The sequence below is a fragment of the Hyperolius riggenbachi genome, chromosome 12 (genome assembly GCF_040937935.1).
Source record: "Hyperolius riggenbachi isolate aHypRig1 chromosome 12, aHypRig1.pri, whole genome shotgun sequence".
NCBI classification, from domain to species: domain Eukaryota; kingdom Metazoa; phylum Chordata; class Amphibia; order Anura; family Hyperoliidae; genus Hyperolius; species Hyperolius riggenbachi.
In genome coordinates, this window is record NC_090657.1 from 70271187 (window position 1) to 70285648 (window position 14462).

The following is a 14462-nucleotide window of genomic DNA, read 5'->3' on the forward strand; positions in this document are numbered from 1 at the left end:
CTCACAAGAGGCATGATTTACAGGGAACAAGTGCTCGCTCAAGTGCGCCTTTCCTGCAGTAAACACAGGGGGCCGCCGCGATCAGCCTGCCAGCCACGATTGGAGCTGGCAGGCTGTAATTTACATGTAAAATAGTAAAAAACATGTGAATAGTGCTGTGATCTAGAGCAGCGCTGTACAAAGAACAGCCTTGTCACTTAACTGTCCCCCAGAGCGGCCCACAGTGTGATCTTATCATAGGCATATGGCTATGTAATATTACGAATTTATTTATTTATTTATTTTGGGGGGGGGGGGGGTGGGATAAAATAAATAGGGTTTGTTTGTTTATTGAATGATAATTTTTAATTAATTAAAAAAAACAAAACAAAAAAAAAAACCTAAAAATGGCAGCAGCAATCAGATATCACCAACAGTTGTGGTTGAAGTGCTGAATTGTAAAAAATGGCCTAGTTACTAGGGAGATATAAACCTCTGGGGCTCAAGTGGTAAAACAACTTTTGCGAAAATATATAACCCAAAGAAAGCCAATGATATCCCGAAAAAAATGATATTTACCACTTTAATGGCTTAAAGGATACCACAGCTGGGAAATAAGTTTGCTGCAGTGTGTGGGGGGTTAAAAGTACATACCATTAGCCGGTCCTGCCCCCCCTCCATCTGCTGCCGTTAGTCTCATATAGGTCCCGGTGTCCTGCGACTTGATTGACCCCCCACCCGGACATACTGCGCCCTGTGTGCGCAGTAGGTCTTCCTCTCTTCACTTCTGGCCGGCGCATAGCGAGCGGCTCAGAATCACGCTGACTCCTCTGTCTAGTCTGGGCTGCGTGTGCGCTGCATTACACCAAGCGTCACATGCTAATCATGTGACGCTTTATTTTTTTATATATTTTAATGTCTTGCTTTTATTCTCACACATTTGTTTCAAAGACATTAGAAAAATATATGCCTTATAACAATTACTAAGATGTATGACCAGCTAAAATGATCAATGGCATGATCAGCTAAAACTATGTGTAAATGTTTAACTACTGTATTTTTCACCGTATAAGACGCACTTTTTCTCCCCCAAAAATAGGGAGAAAAAGTCCCTGCGTCTTATACGGCAAAGGGAATCCCCGACTTATGAACGCCAGCCGATACGAACCGCGACCCGCCGCCACGTCAGGAATTCCCTGGCCTGTGTGTGTAAACTCTGGCTGCTCCCGATGTGTGCCTCTGCCCGCTCCCTATGTCTGCTATGTGTCTGGCCACGTGTCCCCCGCGATTGTATAATATGCCGTGTGCCTTATCAACCCCCCCCCCATTGTGGTTGCTGGCCCCCCGTGTTAATATGCAGCGGGCTTAACGCTCTGCCATGCCCGCGAGGATTGGAGACCTCCTTCACAGCCACGCGGCTCCCTCTAGTGGTCGGCATGTGATGGTTGCGTCATTATCACATGCCGATCACTAGAGCAAGTTGCGTTGCTGTGAAGGAGGTCTCCAATCCTTGCGGGCATGGCGGACTAGGAGAGGTAAGCCCGCTACTGATTAACACCGGGGGGGGGGGGGGGGCAGCAACCACAAGGGGGAGGGGTTGGGGAGAGGGAGGGGGAGATAAGGCACACAGCAGGAGCAGGCATATTATACACTTGCTGGGGACACACGGCCGGACACATAGTAGACATGGGGAGCAGGCAGAGGCACACGTCGGGAGCGGCAAGAGTTTACACACACGCAGGGGACACAGGCACATGGGTATACATAAGGGACACATGGGGCATGCATGAGGGACACAAAGGACACATGGGGCATGCATGGGTGACACAGAGGACACATGGGGGAGAGAATGGGACACAGGAGGACACTTAGGGCAGACATGGGGAACACAATGATGGAGACACGTGGACACAGGAGGACACCATTTAGGGGAGAACATTTACAAGACGCTCCTGGAATATGGACGCACCAGGTATAGTTTATTCCCCCCCCCCCCCCCCCAGTTTTTGCCCTCTAAACCTAAGTGCATCATATATTCCGGAGTGTCTTATATGACGGAAAATACGGTATTTAGTAACAACAATGTTATATAGTGAATACTATATGCAATGTTCTACTTTGTTCTTTATTTGTATTTTTCACCCAATGTTTGATGTTAAGGAAATTCTACCGGTACAATATAACGCATATGTTGTAATTGTCTTTTAACAAGTACCAATAAAAAGTTAAATTTGAAAAAAAACAAACAAACAAAAAAAACAAGTAGTTTATTGAATTTGAAAGTTGTACTACAGAGTAATACAGCTCAGGTAGTGTCTTGCTTCCATCTTGTGGCTAAAATAAGGTAATGCAGCCTTCAGTCTTGTACTGCTTGGATATTTATTAGGGCTGGAACCCACTAGAGCGATTTTGTGAGCGTTTAGGGGACGATTCAAACCACTAGCGATTTCCCTAAACGCTCAGCTAATGTTAGTAAATGGGCCAAATTCCAGTGGAGCAATTGCGATTACCAAAATCGCAAACGTAGGACATGCAGCATTTTTAGCTATTAGCGTTACTGCAATATAAAGTATATAAACGCTGGCATAATCGCTCGTCAAAACCTACACAGAACGATTTTGCTAGCGTTTTGACATTACTGCACACTGTAAAAAAAAATTAAAAATTAATTGAAAGGACCAATCAGAATTAAAAACTCTAATCACTACACAATCGCTGGCAAAAAGATGACACTTTTTACAAACGCTACCGCAATCGTTCATGAAATCGCTTACAAACCGCTCATACAAAATACTAGCGATTGCGATTAGCGATTTGTAGTGGGTTCCAGGCCTTAGTGTGTAGAGGCTGCAACACCATCTAGCAGCAAATCCGATGTATTTAAAGAGGCACTGTAGTGACATATAACAGACTAAAAGTGACTATCCTGAATAATTTACTGCAGTCATTTTCCTGGTTTCAGCTTCAGAAACACTTTATATAACTATACTGCTGTATATTGGTATGTAGCCCCGCCTTTCCAGTAATGCTTAGTCTAGGCTGTTTTGCTATGCAGAATTCTGGGAGACCGGGCATTAGTTTCACTGGCTTCAGAATTCTCAGGAAACAAACATTCCGCAGGGCTGCACCTGACAGGACTAAAGATGTTGCCGCCTGTGATACATTTCAGAATGTAAATCAGGGTGAGGAAAGGTTTTACAATGGGAAAATACTAACTAAATAATTTATAAATGAATATTGTAAAACAAAATAAGCAATTTCACTCATTCTGAATTTACAAAAAGATAATGCATTGTCGCTTATCACATCGGGGCAGCACAGCTCCTCTTCCTGGAACAAGTGTGCGCAATAGCTGACCCGCCCCTCCATTGCGCACACTCGATCCAGAAAGTAGCCCGATTCGAAGGAGGGCTGTGCTCAGCAACGGGGGGGGGGGGGGGGGGGGGGGGGGGAATTTTTCAACAACGGAGGGAAGCCCGATTAGGATCCTGAGGCTTCCTGCTCTAAATAGATTTTGAACTCAAGCCTTGGCTTAGGTTCGCTTTGAAGGTTAAAAGCGCTGATAAATAACGCAGGATACTTGCAGTGCTTATTTTTTTAGCAGTGTTTTAAGATACAGCAGGTGTTTCTCCTATGGTTTACATCACAAAAAAATGTATCCTAACTAGCCATATTCAGTGTTTGCAAAAGAGAAACAAAAGGTTTTGATAACATCTGTACAGGGATGATAAGGAATGCAGAAAGAGAATTTACATCAGGTGAGGAGGGGTGACACTTTAGAAGTTCATATTTCACACAGGGTTCAGTTGGTTGAGGCATATAATAACAGCTGCTCTCTATCAGGTTAACATGCTAGTATATTAATATGATGATAAAGTCAACAATGCATGTATACTGCAATATAAACAAGGACTCCATACTAAGAGATCCCTTACAACCCAAGCTGATGCAAGTAAAACAATGAACTTTGAAGAGTTTAGCATCCCCTACTGTGATGTTCTGAAATGCCGATTATTAGCCGAGTCCACAATAAACTAAAGGTGCCCATTAATGGTACAATTTTAGTAAAAGATCAGATTATTGAAACTGTTTTGTATGTAAACAGAGAAGGTGGTGGGCCCAATCCATCCTGTGCGATCAGATCGTTCCCCTAAAGAACTGGTTCATCAGTAAACCTGAGACAGAGCAATCTATCACAAGGATTTATACTTACCTGTGGCTTTCTCCAGCCCCCTGTAGCCAGTTTCCTCCTTGTTGGTACCAGGGCCACCGACTCAGAGGCCTCAACTCAGACTCCTCTAATTTGCATAACACCATCTTGTTGATTGAAAGTTTGTAACTTAAAAGGCATCTCATCACTACCAAAGGTTAGGAATTTTAAAGTGTACCAGAGCTGAGTAAAAATAAAAGTGTTATACATACCTGGAGCCTTCTCCTGCGCTGGTACCAAGTCCCGCAACTTCCACAAGGTAAGTGCCCTCCTTACATATCTCTCCAGCAGCCGCAGACTGGCCACGACTGGAGGAAGTTACGTGACCCGGTACCGGCGCAGGAGAAGGCTGCGGATGGTGGCGTAGGAGTGATCCGTGCAGATGGGGATGGAGGAAGCCCCAGGTATGTATAACACTTATTTTACTCAACTCTGGTTTCCTTTAAAGCTATATTAAGATGATATCTGCTTTTGGTTACAATAAGCTCCTGGCCAGGAAGGTGACACTCTACCCTGTCATTGCCATCGTGTATGCCCCAGTATGTCATTTGTATAATAAGATTCACAGTTCAAAGTTCATATGATGAGTATAGTACTACTGTGTAATTTCATTTGTAGTCACCATACCCAAATTTAACATATCCAATCATGAGCAAAGGGAGTGTGTAAATTTTCATACAAAATTTGCATAAACCTGCATCAACGCAGAATTATTTGTATATCATTAACCAGCCCTACTAGTGACAGCTGCACATCAGGCTGTATTCTATTTCTTACAGCAGAGACGTGTATATATATATATATATATATATATATATATATATATATATATATATATATATATATATATATATATATATATATATATATATATATATATATATATATATATATATATATATATATATATATATATATGATTTCTAGTTACACATCAGATAGACAGTCACAAGTCACAATCAGATATGTATAGCGGACTCAAACGGCACAAATAACTTTAATTATTGGTTTATTTCATTTTTTGTGGACAAAGTACGACTATTACTGTATATATGTTATTAATGATGACTTTTATGAATGATGATATTATCTGAGAAATAGAACGTTTTATCATCTTTTCTTTTTGAATTACAATTGAAATGTATTAAGAGTATGAGAAATGTTTGGGCACCTGGAGTCTCAGTCGGGGAGAAAATGCACCACTCCTTGACTCCAACTCAGACTCCATAGCCCTGGTCAGTCTGGTACCATTCGTTGTGCTGCAGTGGAGTCCACAATCCAGCCTGGATGGGGGCCGCTGCACATGTGTGGTCCCGGCCACACACACTCCCCGATCGGCTCCCATTGCCAGGAACAATTTGCACAAGCGCACTGGCGGTATGATTCCTTCCTGTTTTTAGGGTCTAAAAGCGGTACAATTTTTTCATGTGTTTTTCATACCATGAGAGAGCCTGGAACAGCCCCTGCACTTACCCACCTTCCTGGGATCCAGCGCTGCAGTTCTCCCTCCATCCTCCAAGTGGCACTGTAACCCTATAGTGAGATTGCCGGCTGTCATGACAACAGTCGGCGATCTCACCAGGGGGTGCAGAGCCTCCGTGGATAGGAAGACAAATGGCCGCTAGCATCTGGATCGCCCGGGAGGTGAGCCAAATCGCTCACTGCGTGCTATACTCTGTATGGACCTCCTGGCGGCTACCACGAGTGTAGCTCGGGGTTACCGCTAAGGAGGTTAACCAACTGTGCATGCGCAGAATGCTACCAGCTAAAGGAGCGTGATTGGGTGGTGCACACAGTCTAGGCTGTGCATGCACAGTAGTCCCCAACTGGTTAAGTCAGGGACTTTACTGGGGCTGATAGCAGTGCAACAGAGAGGACTGAGAGGCTGGTGAGGGAGCAGAGGGACTGCAGTGTTCTCCCCAGGATCTTTTAGCTGGGTGCTCCACCCGGCTAGTTTTGGTGAGCACCCAGCTGTTATCAGTTCACCTCCACGTATGCTGTAAGCCGAGTTCCTCACAGAAGCACCGGCCCTGCAGTCTCTCATATTGCCCCACCCGGCTACTTTTTCATGCCACCCGGCTGGAAAAAAATTCTGGGGAGAACACTGGACTACATAGGCCTGGAGGAAGCGCCAGGTAAGTATTAATCCTTGTGGTCCTTTGTCTCAGGTACACTTTATATGCTTTGGTTTGATTAAAAAACAAACAAACTTTTCTTCCAAACTAAATACTCTGATTGAAAATATGATTGTTCATTAAAAACTGCACCGTTAATGGGCACCTTATCTCTTCCGCATCCTAGCCTGCTACCTGTGCTGGAAAATGGCAGGTGGAGAATGAAAGCTTGAATCTGATTGGTGAAAACAGGGCAGCAAAGACAGTCCAAACAAATGGTTAAGCTCTTTACACTCATACTTATGCAGAACCTAGTGACCTTACCAAAGTGGAGGTTGCTTTGGCTGGAGGGGCTGTGTGGGATGATGGGTGCAGGCTCTGACAGTGCCCTCTTGTGCTTTGTAGTCAGTGGTGGTGTGGCAGGCAGCTTTTTGGGGATGGGTGAGGGGCTGGTAGGAGGAGGTGGTGGTGGAACGTTGGGTGCTATGAAAAGTACAAACCACATTTAAGGATGTCAGAGTCTTAATCCATAACTCACAATGAAATCTAGATTTTTACAAGCCCTAAGTTTAAGAAATGCAGTTATTAAAGCAAAGTGTAAAGACATGAAAGATGAACTAGGGCTTCAATTCAAAATGCTTTTATATATTTTGCCATTATTAATTGCCAAAGATTGGGCCACATGTATAAAAACTAGAGAACATAACACAATGAAAGGGTCTCTGTTGCAAAAAGAGCACAGATGAGAATCTGCATCCCGAAAAACTGTCACCACCCTCATCGCAACTTCAATTTTCTTGACTTTTTAAAAGGAACTGTCACTTCTGCAAGGTTTTCCCCTAGGTGACATTTTCACGTGCCTTTTTAGCTACCAGCAACCAAGAAAATACTCCGGATAATTTAGACTGTACTTTATCGCCTACATTTTGGTACTTTTTACAATTGTAGAGTGCTGAAACATTGTTTAAAAAAGAAAATGAAAAATGATCTCCTGGGAGAAAATCTCAGTGGCACTTTTTCAGTTCACTTTTTCTCCTGAGTGTTGAGAGAGTCTTAATCAGCTACTCAAGTTTAATACATCAGAATAACTAGCAAATTTAAAGGACCACTATTGTGACCACTACCACTTATAGGCAGTTAAAATCTGACAGAACCGGCAGGTTTTGGGCCAGTCCATCTCCTCATGGGGATTCTCAGGATTTCTTTGTTTTCAACAGCATTTCCTTAACAGCAGTTGCAAAGTCTAACTAACAAAACTGCTGCTCAGGTAATGCTGTTGAAAACAAGGAAAACCCTGAGAATCCCCCATGAGGAGATGGACTGGTCCAAAACCTGTCGGTTTTGTCAGATTTGAACTGCCTACTTTTTTCGTAATAGTGGTCCTTTAAGAAATGCATGTCAGTTAAACTTAAATCTTAAATTAAATATAAAATAAAATGAAAGGCCTTTTTAAATGATGCATAGAATTCAATAAGAAGCAAAAATCTCTCAACAGAAAAATAGCTTTGGTGGGATCCATCCAGTCTGACAAGAGTAATACTGCTTAGTAACAGGATAAAAAGACGTTCCAGGCTGATAAGACTTCCCAGTTTGATCACTTTCAAAGTGGCGCATCAGGTTATTAAAGGGAACACAAAATGAGAGCAATATGGGGGTTGCTATTTTTACTTGCTACTTCCTGTTTGCAGTACCCCTGAACTAAGTATTTATTAACATATTTTGAATACCGCCCTATAAGTGGTGCTGTGACATATGTCACAGCACCATCCGCAGTCTACAGAGCCCCGTGTCCCCAGCTTTGCTCAGCCGAAGTACTCAACTGAGCAGAACGTGGATTATGGGCAGGGAGGGAGTGGCAGTTCCCCCTACTCTCTGCATGTCCTTAGGAACACCTCCTCCACTCGTCGCTGATGCTTCCTGGTGTTACTGTAACGGTACACAGAGCACAGGAGAGCTGCGACTTGTGGGCTTAAGGGAGACTGAGCTTGGAACGATACTGTACTAATACAACTATTAGTTACACTATCATTCCGAGCTCTATCTTCCTTAAGCCCACACAAGTTGCAGTTCTCCTGCAACACCAGTAAGCATCAGTCGGGAGTAGAGGGGGCATAACTAGGGGTGGACTAGGGGAGAGGAATTGCCACTTCCTCCCTGCTCATAATCGACGTTCTTCTCAGTTGAGTATTTCGGCTGAGCAGTGTGGGAGCCACAGGGAGGCGTAGTGGGGTGCTGTGAATAAGATGAAATTAAAAGCATGTTAATAAATACTCAGTTCAGGAGAACTTTACTTTAATAATACCAGTTGCCTGGCTATCCTGCTGATCTTTCATGCACCAGTAGTTTGAATCATACCTAAAACAAGCATGAAGCTAATCTTGTAAGTTTTTTGTCAGAAACATCTGTTCTGCATGCTTGTTCAGGGACTATGGCTAAAAGTATTACAGGCAGGGGTTCAGCAGGGCAGCCAGGCAATATGCGTTGAAACATACATCAGCCTCCATATCCCAGTCTTACTTCAAGTTCCCTTAAAGATGCATATATGTGATTAGTCCAGGCATTACAATTACTGCAGGCACAGGACCTGCACTCTATAAACATAATCCTCCCAGTTACCAGAAAGATCTGGTACACACACCCGCCCATAACTTCATCATAAACCTGGAGTGCAGCACGCAGGAAATGAGATGGGAGCAAGAGGGGACCAATAATCCTGTCTCCATCTAAGGAGAAGGGAAAAAATAAAAAAAAATAAAAGAATCTTCACACATTTTCCAAAAATGCGCAGCTACCATCTTGTAGCATAGGTGTGGCCTGACTGACAAAATTGCAATTGCTGGAATTTACGTTAATCACTAGGGATGATCAATGAGATGCAAATATTTCTGAGTTTATGCAAATGTATGTACATTTGTATGCAAGTATATGCAGCTTCAAAATGGACCAATCAAATCCTACCCAGGTTTAAACTGATTGGTCCATTTTCAAGCTGCATACATTTGCATAAAACATGTACATACATCTACATAAACTTGGAAATATTTGCATCTCATTGATCATTCCTATTAATCAACTAACTTGCACTCTAGAATTATCAGATCCAGTCAGAATAGTTGCTAAAGGCAATCCAGAGACCTCTTTTTCTCTAGTTTCCATACACAAGGCAAAGGAAAAATAGGGCAGTTGCCCATACCGACCAATCAGTTTTTGTCTTTCATTCTCTAAGCTGCGCTGAAAATAAAATATTGTTGAGGAACAGAATTGTTAGTAATACCAAGCAGCACAAATCTGACTGGCTGCTGTGAGCAACAGCACTACTTTTCAGTACTTCACAGCACAGAGGGGCAAGTGAGGAACTAACCATTAAGTGAATGGAAATGTTATGCAAATGAATGCAGCTTGGACTTCAGCCAATCCAAAGCATCCACTGCATTTTATTGGTCCAAGCTGCTTACATTTGCATAAAACTAGCATACAACCTGCATCCTCACAAAATGATTAGGGTTTCACTGACCATCTCTACAACTGTATCTGACCTCATATAGGGCTTGAGCCCGTTACCCCATGTGTTCGATTTTCAGCATCTGTAACATTGATGCGTAGCAGAAAAGCAGACACAAATAGTGGTTTTAGGCCCTTAATGACTAAAGAACCCGCACACATTTTCTTGCTGGGCCAGACTGCTTTATTTTATGTTGTGAAACCCAGCTTATAAAGCAAACAGCTGGCTGACGCGTTTCATGAATCTGCAACGTGAATGTGAAACACTTTGGTTCAGCTGGTTCCTTTTTGGAAATTAAAAACAAACATTACTTTCCACACCAACAAGACTGTCAATAGTATTTCAATGCTTTACCAGCTGTGCTGTTATAAAAAAGGAAAAAAAACAAAAGTTCTGTAGCAAATAACAGAGCTTAAATTGACACTGAAGCATAAAAAACAAACAAAAAAAATATGATAGGAGTTGTTTTTGTAAGTACAGCTAAAAAAGAAAGCATTAGTAGCTAAGACAGGATTCTCATATTGTTTCCAGTACAGGAAAAGTTTAAAAAAACAAAACAAAACTCCAGTTATCTATGCAAAAGCGCTTCTCTGAGCTCTCCGACCTGGTTGGTTAGCTACGGTGCTATTTTCTGAAGCACTTATACATCAAATAAACCAATGAAAAAACATCTTAAGATTTTACTGCAGGGAAGTTCAGAGGGTCATGAGCTCTGTATTTTAAACTATAAAACAGAGCAGAGTATGGTTTGTAAATTGCAAATATGACAGAATGAGGCAATGTTATAAAGACTATTTTCTTTGCTACTAATGTTCTATTAATCATCCGTACTAGACATACAGTTCATTATAACATACTTTTTTTTTCTCTCCAGTGCCACTTTAAACTGTACCTAAAGCGACATAATGAGATTAACATGTACGTAAAGTCCCAGTCCTACTTAAAGGAATCATCAGGGAAAAAAAACAAAAATCAGCTTTAGTCACCTGGGGCTTTCTCCAGGCCGACCTCGCAGTAGTCCTTACTGCGACTGCATCAAGCGCCGCTGTCAATCACGTCCATGTGGTCCGCAGGCGCAGAACCACTGCGCCTGCGCAGTAAGCCACAGACAACGTGGCCATGATTGACAGCGGCGCTTGACGCAGCCGCAGTAAGGACGACTTTGAGGTCGGCCTGAACAGCGTGTGGGGAGACCAGGACTGCAAGGGGCTGGAATAAGCCCCAGGTGAGTAAAGCTGATTTTTGTTTTTTCCCCTGATGATTCCTTTAAACTAGGATGTGTTCCTTTTTTCTCACTGTAAGGGCTAAGAATTCAGGGCTGTAAATGAGAGTTTCTCTGCAGTGGGATTACATTAAAATGAGAACTAATTACACTCACTGAGAACTAATTACAGTGGATACAACACTGTGTGGCTAAGAAATACTTCTGAGAATAGGGAACAATCAAAGCTCAGCAGATAAATATACAATATATCTGCGAGGGAGTGAAATAATGATTGTCATTTATCCTAGACCGTAAAAGTTTTTAAGTGTACCCAAGGTGGATTAAACTAAAAAAAGGAGATACTTTCTAAGAAGAAGGAAGCCAATGGATCCTCCAGAGGCTTCCCACGTCCTCCTCGCCCCCACCCTTGCTGCGTGCAGACCACTGGAACATATCAGACAGGAGCTTGTTGGATATGTTCTTGTGACCGTGCTCCTCGCTGTGCTCTGCACCTGTGGGAGTACGGTCGTCCCTGCCCAGTATATGAGCGGCTCCATGCTACTGTGCAGGTGCAGTATGGCCGCGCTTGTGCATAGAGGAGTGTGTTCGCAACCTTAAAGTGAACCTCCAGACTAAAAAAATCTACTCAGCAGCACAGAAAAGGCTATGTGTTTAACAGTTTCACAGCAGCAGAACTTTGTTTTTCTTACCCAAGCCTCATTTTTAGTTGCGCAGAAGCTAAGCTCCGCTCCATCAAAGAAATCTGCCTGGGCATTTTTACCCTTATGCTGTGCAAAGCATGATGGGATTTCTGGTGTTGTTCTTGTTCTGCTGTTTTGGCGCAAATTTGTTTGTTTTTTTTATTTAGAATTTGAGATTTGAAGCCTAGCAAGCACATCTGGGAGGGGTGATCAGGACACAGGACAGTTGGAATTGTGTTTCATGCTCCGTCACCTCCTTTCAACCAAAAAGATGGCTGCCCCCATGAAATCACTAACATTTACCTGTTCTTTTAAAACAGGGTGGGTAAGAGATTACATTACCTATCTATTTTAATTCACATAACTAATGTAACTTAATGACAGTATGTTTGTTTAGGCTGAAGTTCCTCTTTAAAGAGGATCTCAAGCAGTGGCCTCCAAGAGGCCATGGGGAGCCTCTGGTGGATGTGTATATATAAAAGCATGCGTACATGTAACATGTTTCGCTGTTGACCCTTCTTCGTCAGGCACCTTAGTGACAACTCTAGGAAAACAAAGAATGTAAGTGGCTCTTAAAAGCATTTGATTTATGGTTTCTGTAGCTGGTACTATTTTAGGTGATGAAGTAGGTGCCCCAGGAAATGGGCATTTCTGCTTTCATGTGCATTATGAAACTGTTCCCCATTTTTAGGAATAAGCACACTACACATGATCCCAGAGAAACCAGACGCCCAAGGAAAGATTGCTGAATCTCTCCACTTGCCATGCCAGTGATCACCTTTGGAGTGACCCTACTGATTTTAATTACTAGATTACTAACTTACTACGCTTTGTAGTCCCTAGTTAAGCATGTTCACATATTTTCGAGGTCTGAATGACATTTAAAAGTTTCTATAATACTTTACCTACTGGTACAAGGTGGTGTGTAACAACGCCCTCACCCGCCCACCTAACCAAAAGTCAGCTCTGCACAGGGGCAGAGAATAGATAACAATCAATGGGGGTGGAAAGGAGATTTGACCATGCTACACAAAGTCTCACTCTGCCCACTAACTTGAATTCACCCTCTTTAGTCAGTTTGGTGACTGAGGGCATGGCCACGCCCCTTTTATTACTCACACACTTATAAGCCAGCCTCTGCACAGATGCAGAACTGGAGTGGGGTCAAGTGGGCAGGCAGTGGCCATAGCTTCTGTCACTTCTCTGGATGTAAATACTGACACAAGTGTGACATGGAGGACCTGCAGTGGTTCAGAATAGCAGTGGATTAAAAGTGCATTTTAGTATTGGTCCATTATGATTATTTTGTACTATGTCTATTTTTATATGACATCTTTGTGTTGTGACTTTGACTAGACAAAGCCATCATACACTTCAATAAATGATTTAAGTATCTTGGTCTTCTGAACGTATGGTTAGTTGTTTGGAAACTTCTGTTTCCTGTACCTAGCCTTGCTGTGCTGAGAGAGCAGCCGTGTCTCTACTGATGGAGCACATTGTCTCCTCGTAAACCAAAACACAAGAAAATGAGAAAACGCATGTCCCAGCAGGAGCCTCACCACAGACACTATACTGCTCCTCCTTCAGGCCAGCACCTTGACTTACCTCTGATAGGATTCCGGGGAGGCAGCGGGGGTGTATAAGGGGTGGTTGGAGTAGATGCGTTATCAGCACATAGTCCTCCACCTACATCATAGCGTGAATCCTGAGACAGCTGAGAGACTTGGGAGGCCCGCCTTAAGAATGATGTAGGAGGTATCCTGTCTAGAAATGGAGAGCCGGGTGCCTGAAAGCAACTGTATGGCCGCAGACTTCTCTCTTTCTTAATAGGGCCCAGCTGTGAAGAACACAGAAATAGTTAATGGCTCAGCTCAGTGACCTCCACTACATCAGTGGAGGGATGCAACTACAAATCATGCATCTCTCCTACCCCATCCCTCAGCGAAACTTTAAGAGCCCCACTCCCAACATGTGCCCCTTTGTGACCGCTGCAGGGTCATGTAGCCACATGCGGCCACCCTATAAGGAAAACTGAAGTGATATGGAAACTTCCATATTTATATCCTCTTAACTACCCTGGCGTTCTATTACCTGCGCCAGGGTGGCGGCACAGCAGTTTTTGTTAATTTGTTTTTCTTTTTAAATCATGTAACTAGCCTAGCGCTAGCTACATGATGCCCCCCTCCCTGCGGCATCCAGTGCGTAGTTCAGATCGCCGCCGGCGTGTAGCCACATAAGGAAATCCCGTTCTGAACGGGATCTCTTTAAAGGCTTCCCCCTGTCGCCATGACGACGATCGCGATAACGTCATCGGCGTCGTGACGTCATCCGGAGTTCCGATCCACCCCGCAGCGCTGGCTGGCACTGATTGCCCAGGCTGCGCACAGGGTCTGGGGGGGGGACGACGACTCTATTGCAGCGCGTAGCGGCGCATCGGTGGCGGCGATCAGACTAGACACGCAGCAAGCGAAGTCCCAGCGGGGCCTGAGCGGCGCCCTCCGGCGGTAATGGATGAGCTGAGCTCATCCATACTGCTAAGGAGGTTAAAAAGATTCTGAAGCGAATACAATTTGCAATTTTTACCCAGTTATTCGCTTCAGTAGTCTCATCAGAAGTAAACTGCCGCATCCCTGCCGCAAAACGAGGGGTTTAGAGCCCCCAAAACCCCGGGCAAAGATCCACGACCAACTCGGCTGAAGCTGAAAGCTCTGCCTCTCCTGGCGTCAATTGCTGCAGGGATCTCCGCCTCTCC

General features: G+C 43.6%; 1 protein-coding gene and 1 long non-coding RNA gene across 10 annotated transcripts in view; one reads left to right on the forward strand and one right to left on the reverse strand.

The window, feature by feature from the left end:
• Positions 1–14462, forward strand: part of LOC137542039 (uncharacterized) — a 713380-nt gene that overhangs the window by 178525 nt on the left and 520393 nt on the right. The window lies entirely within an intron of this gene.
• The window catches only part of LOC137542033 (arf-GAP with SH3 domain, ANK repeat and PH domain-containing protein 1-like), a 307340-nt gene that overhangs the window by 22280 nt on the left and 270598 nt on the right, over positions 1–14462 (reverse strand). The window contains exons 22-23 of one of the 2 annotated variants that reach the window (XM_068263630.1): positions 13316–13547; positions 6628–6786 (exon numbers count right to left, since the gene is read on the reverse strand). In XM_068263630.1, the coding sequence (XP_068119731.1) occupies positions 6628–6786; positions 13316–13547 (391 nt within the window). The remainder of the gene's footprint in view (positions 1–6627; positions 6787–13315; positions 13548–14462) is intronic. The other variant, XM_068263631.1, reaches the window with a different exon arrangement.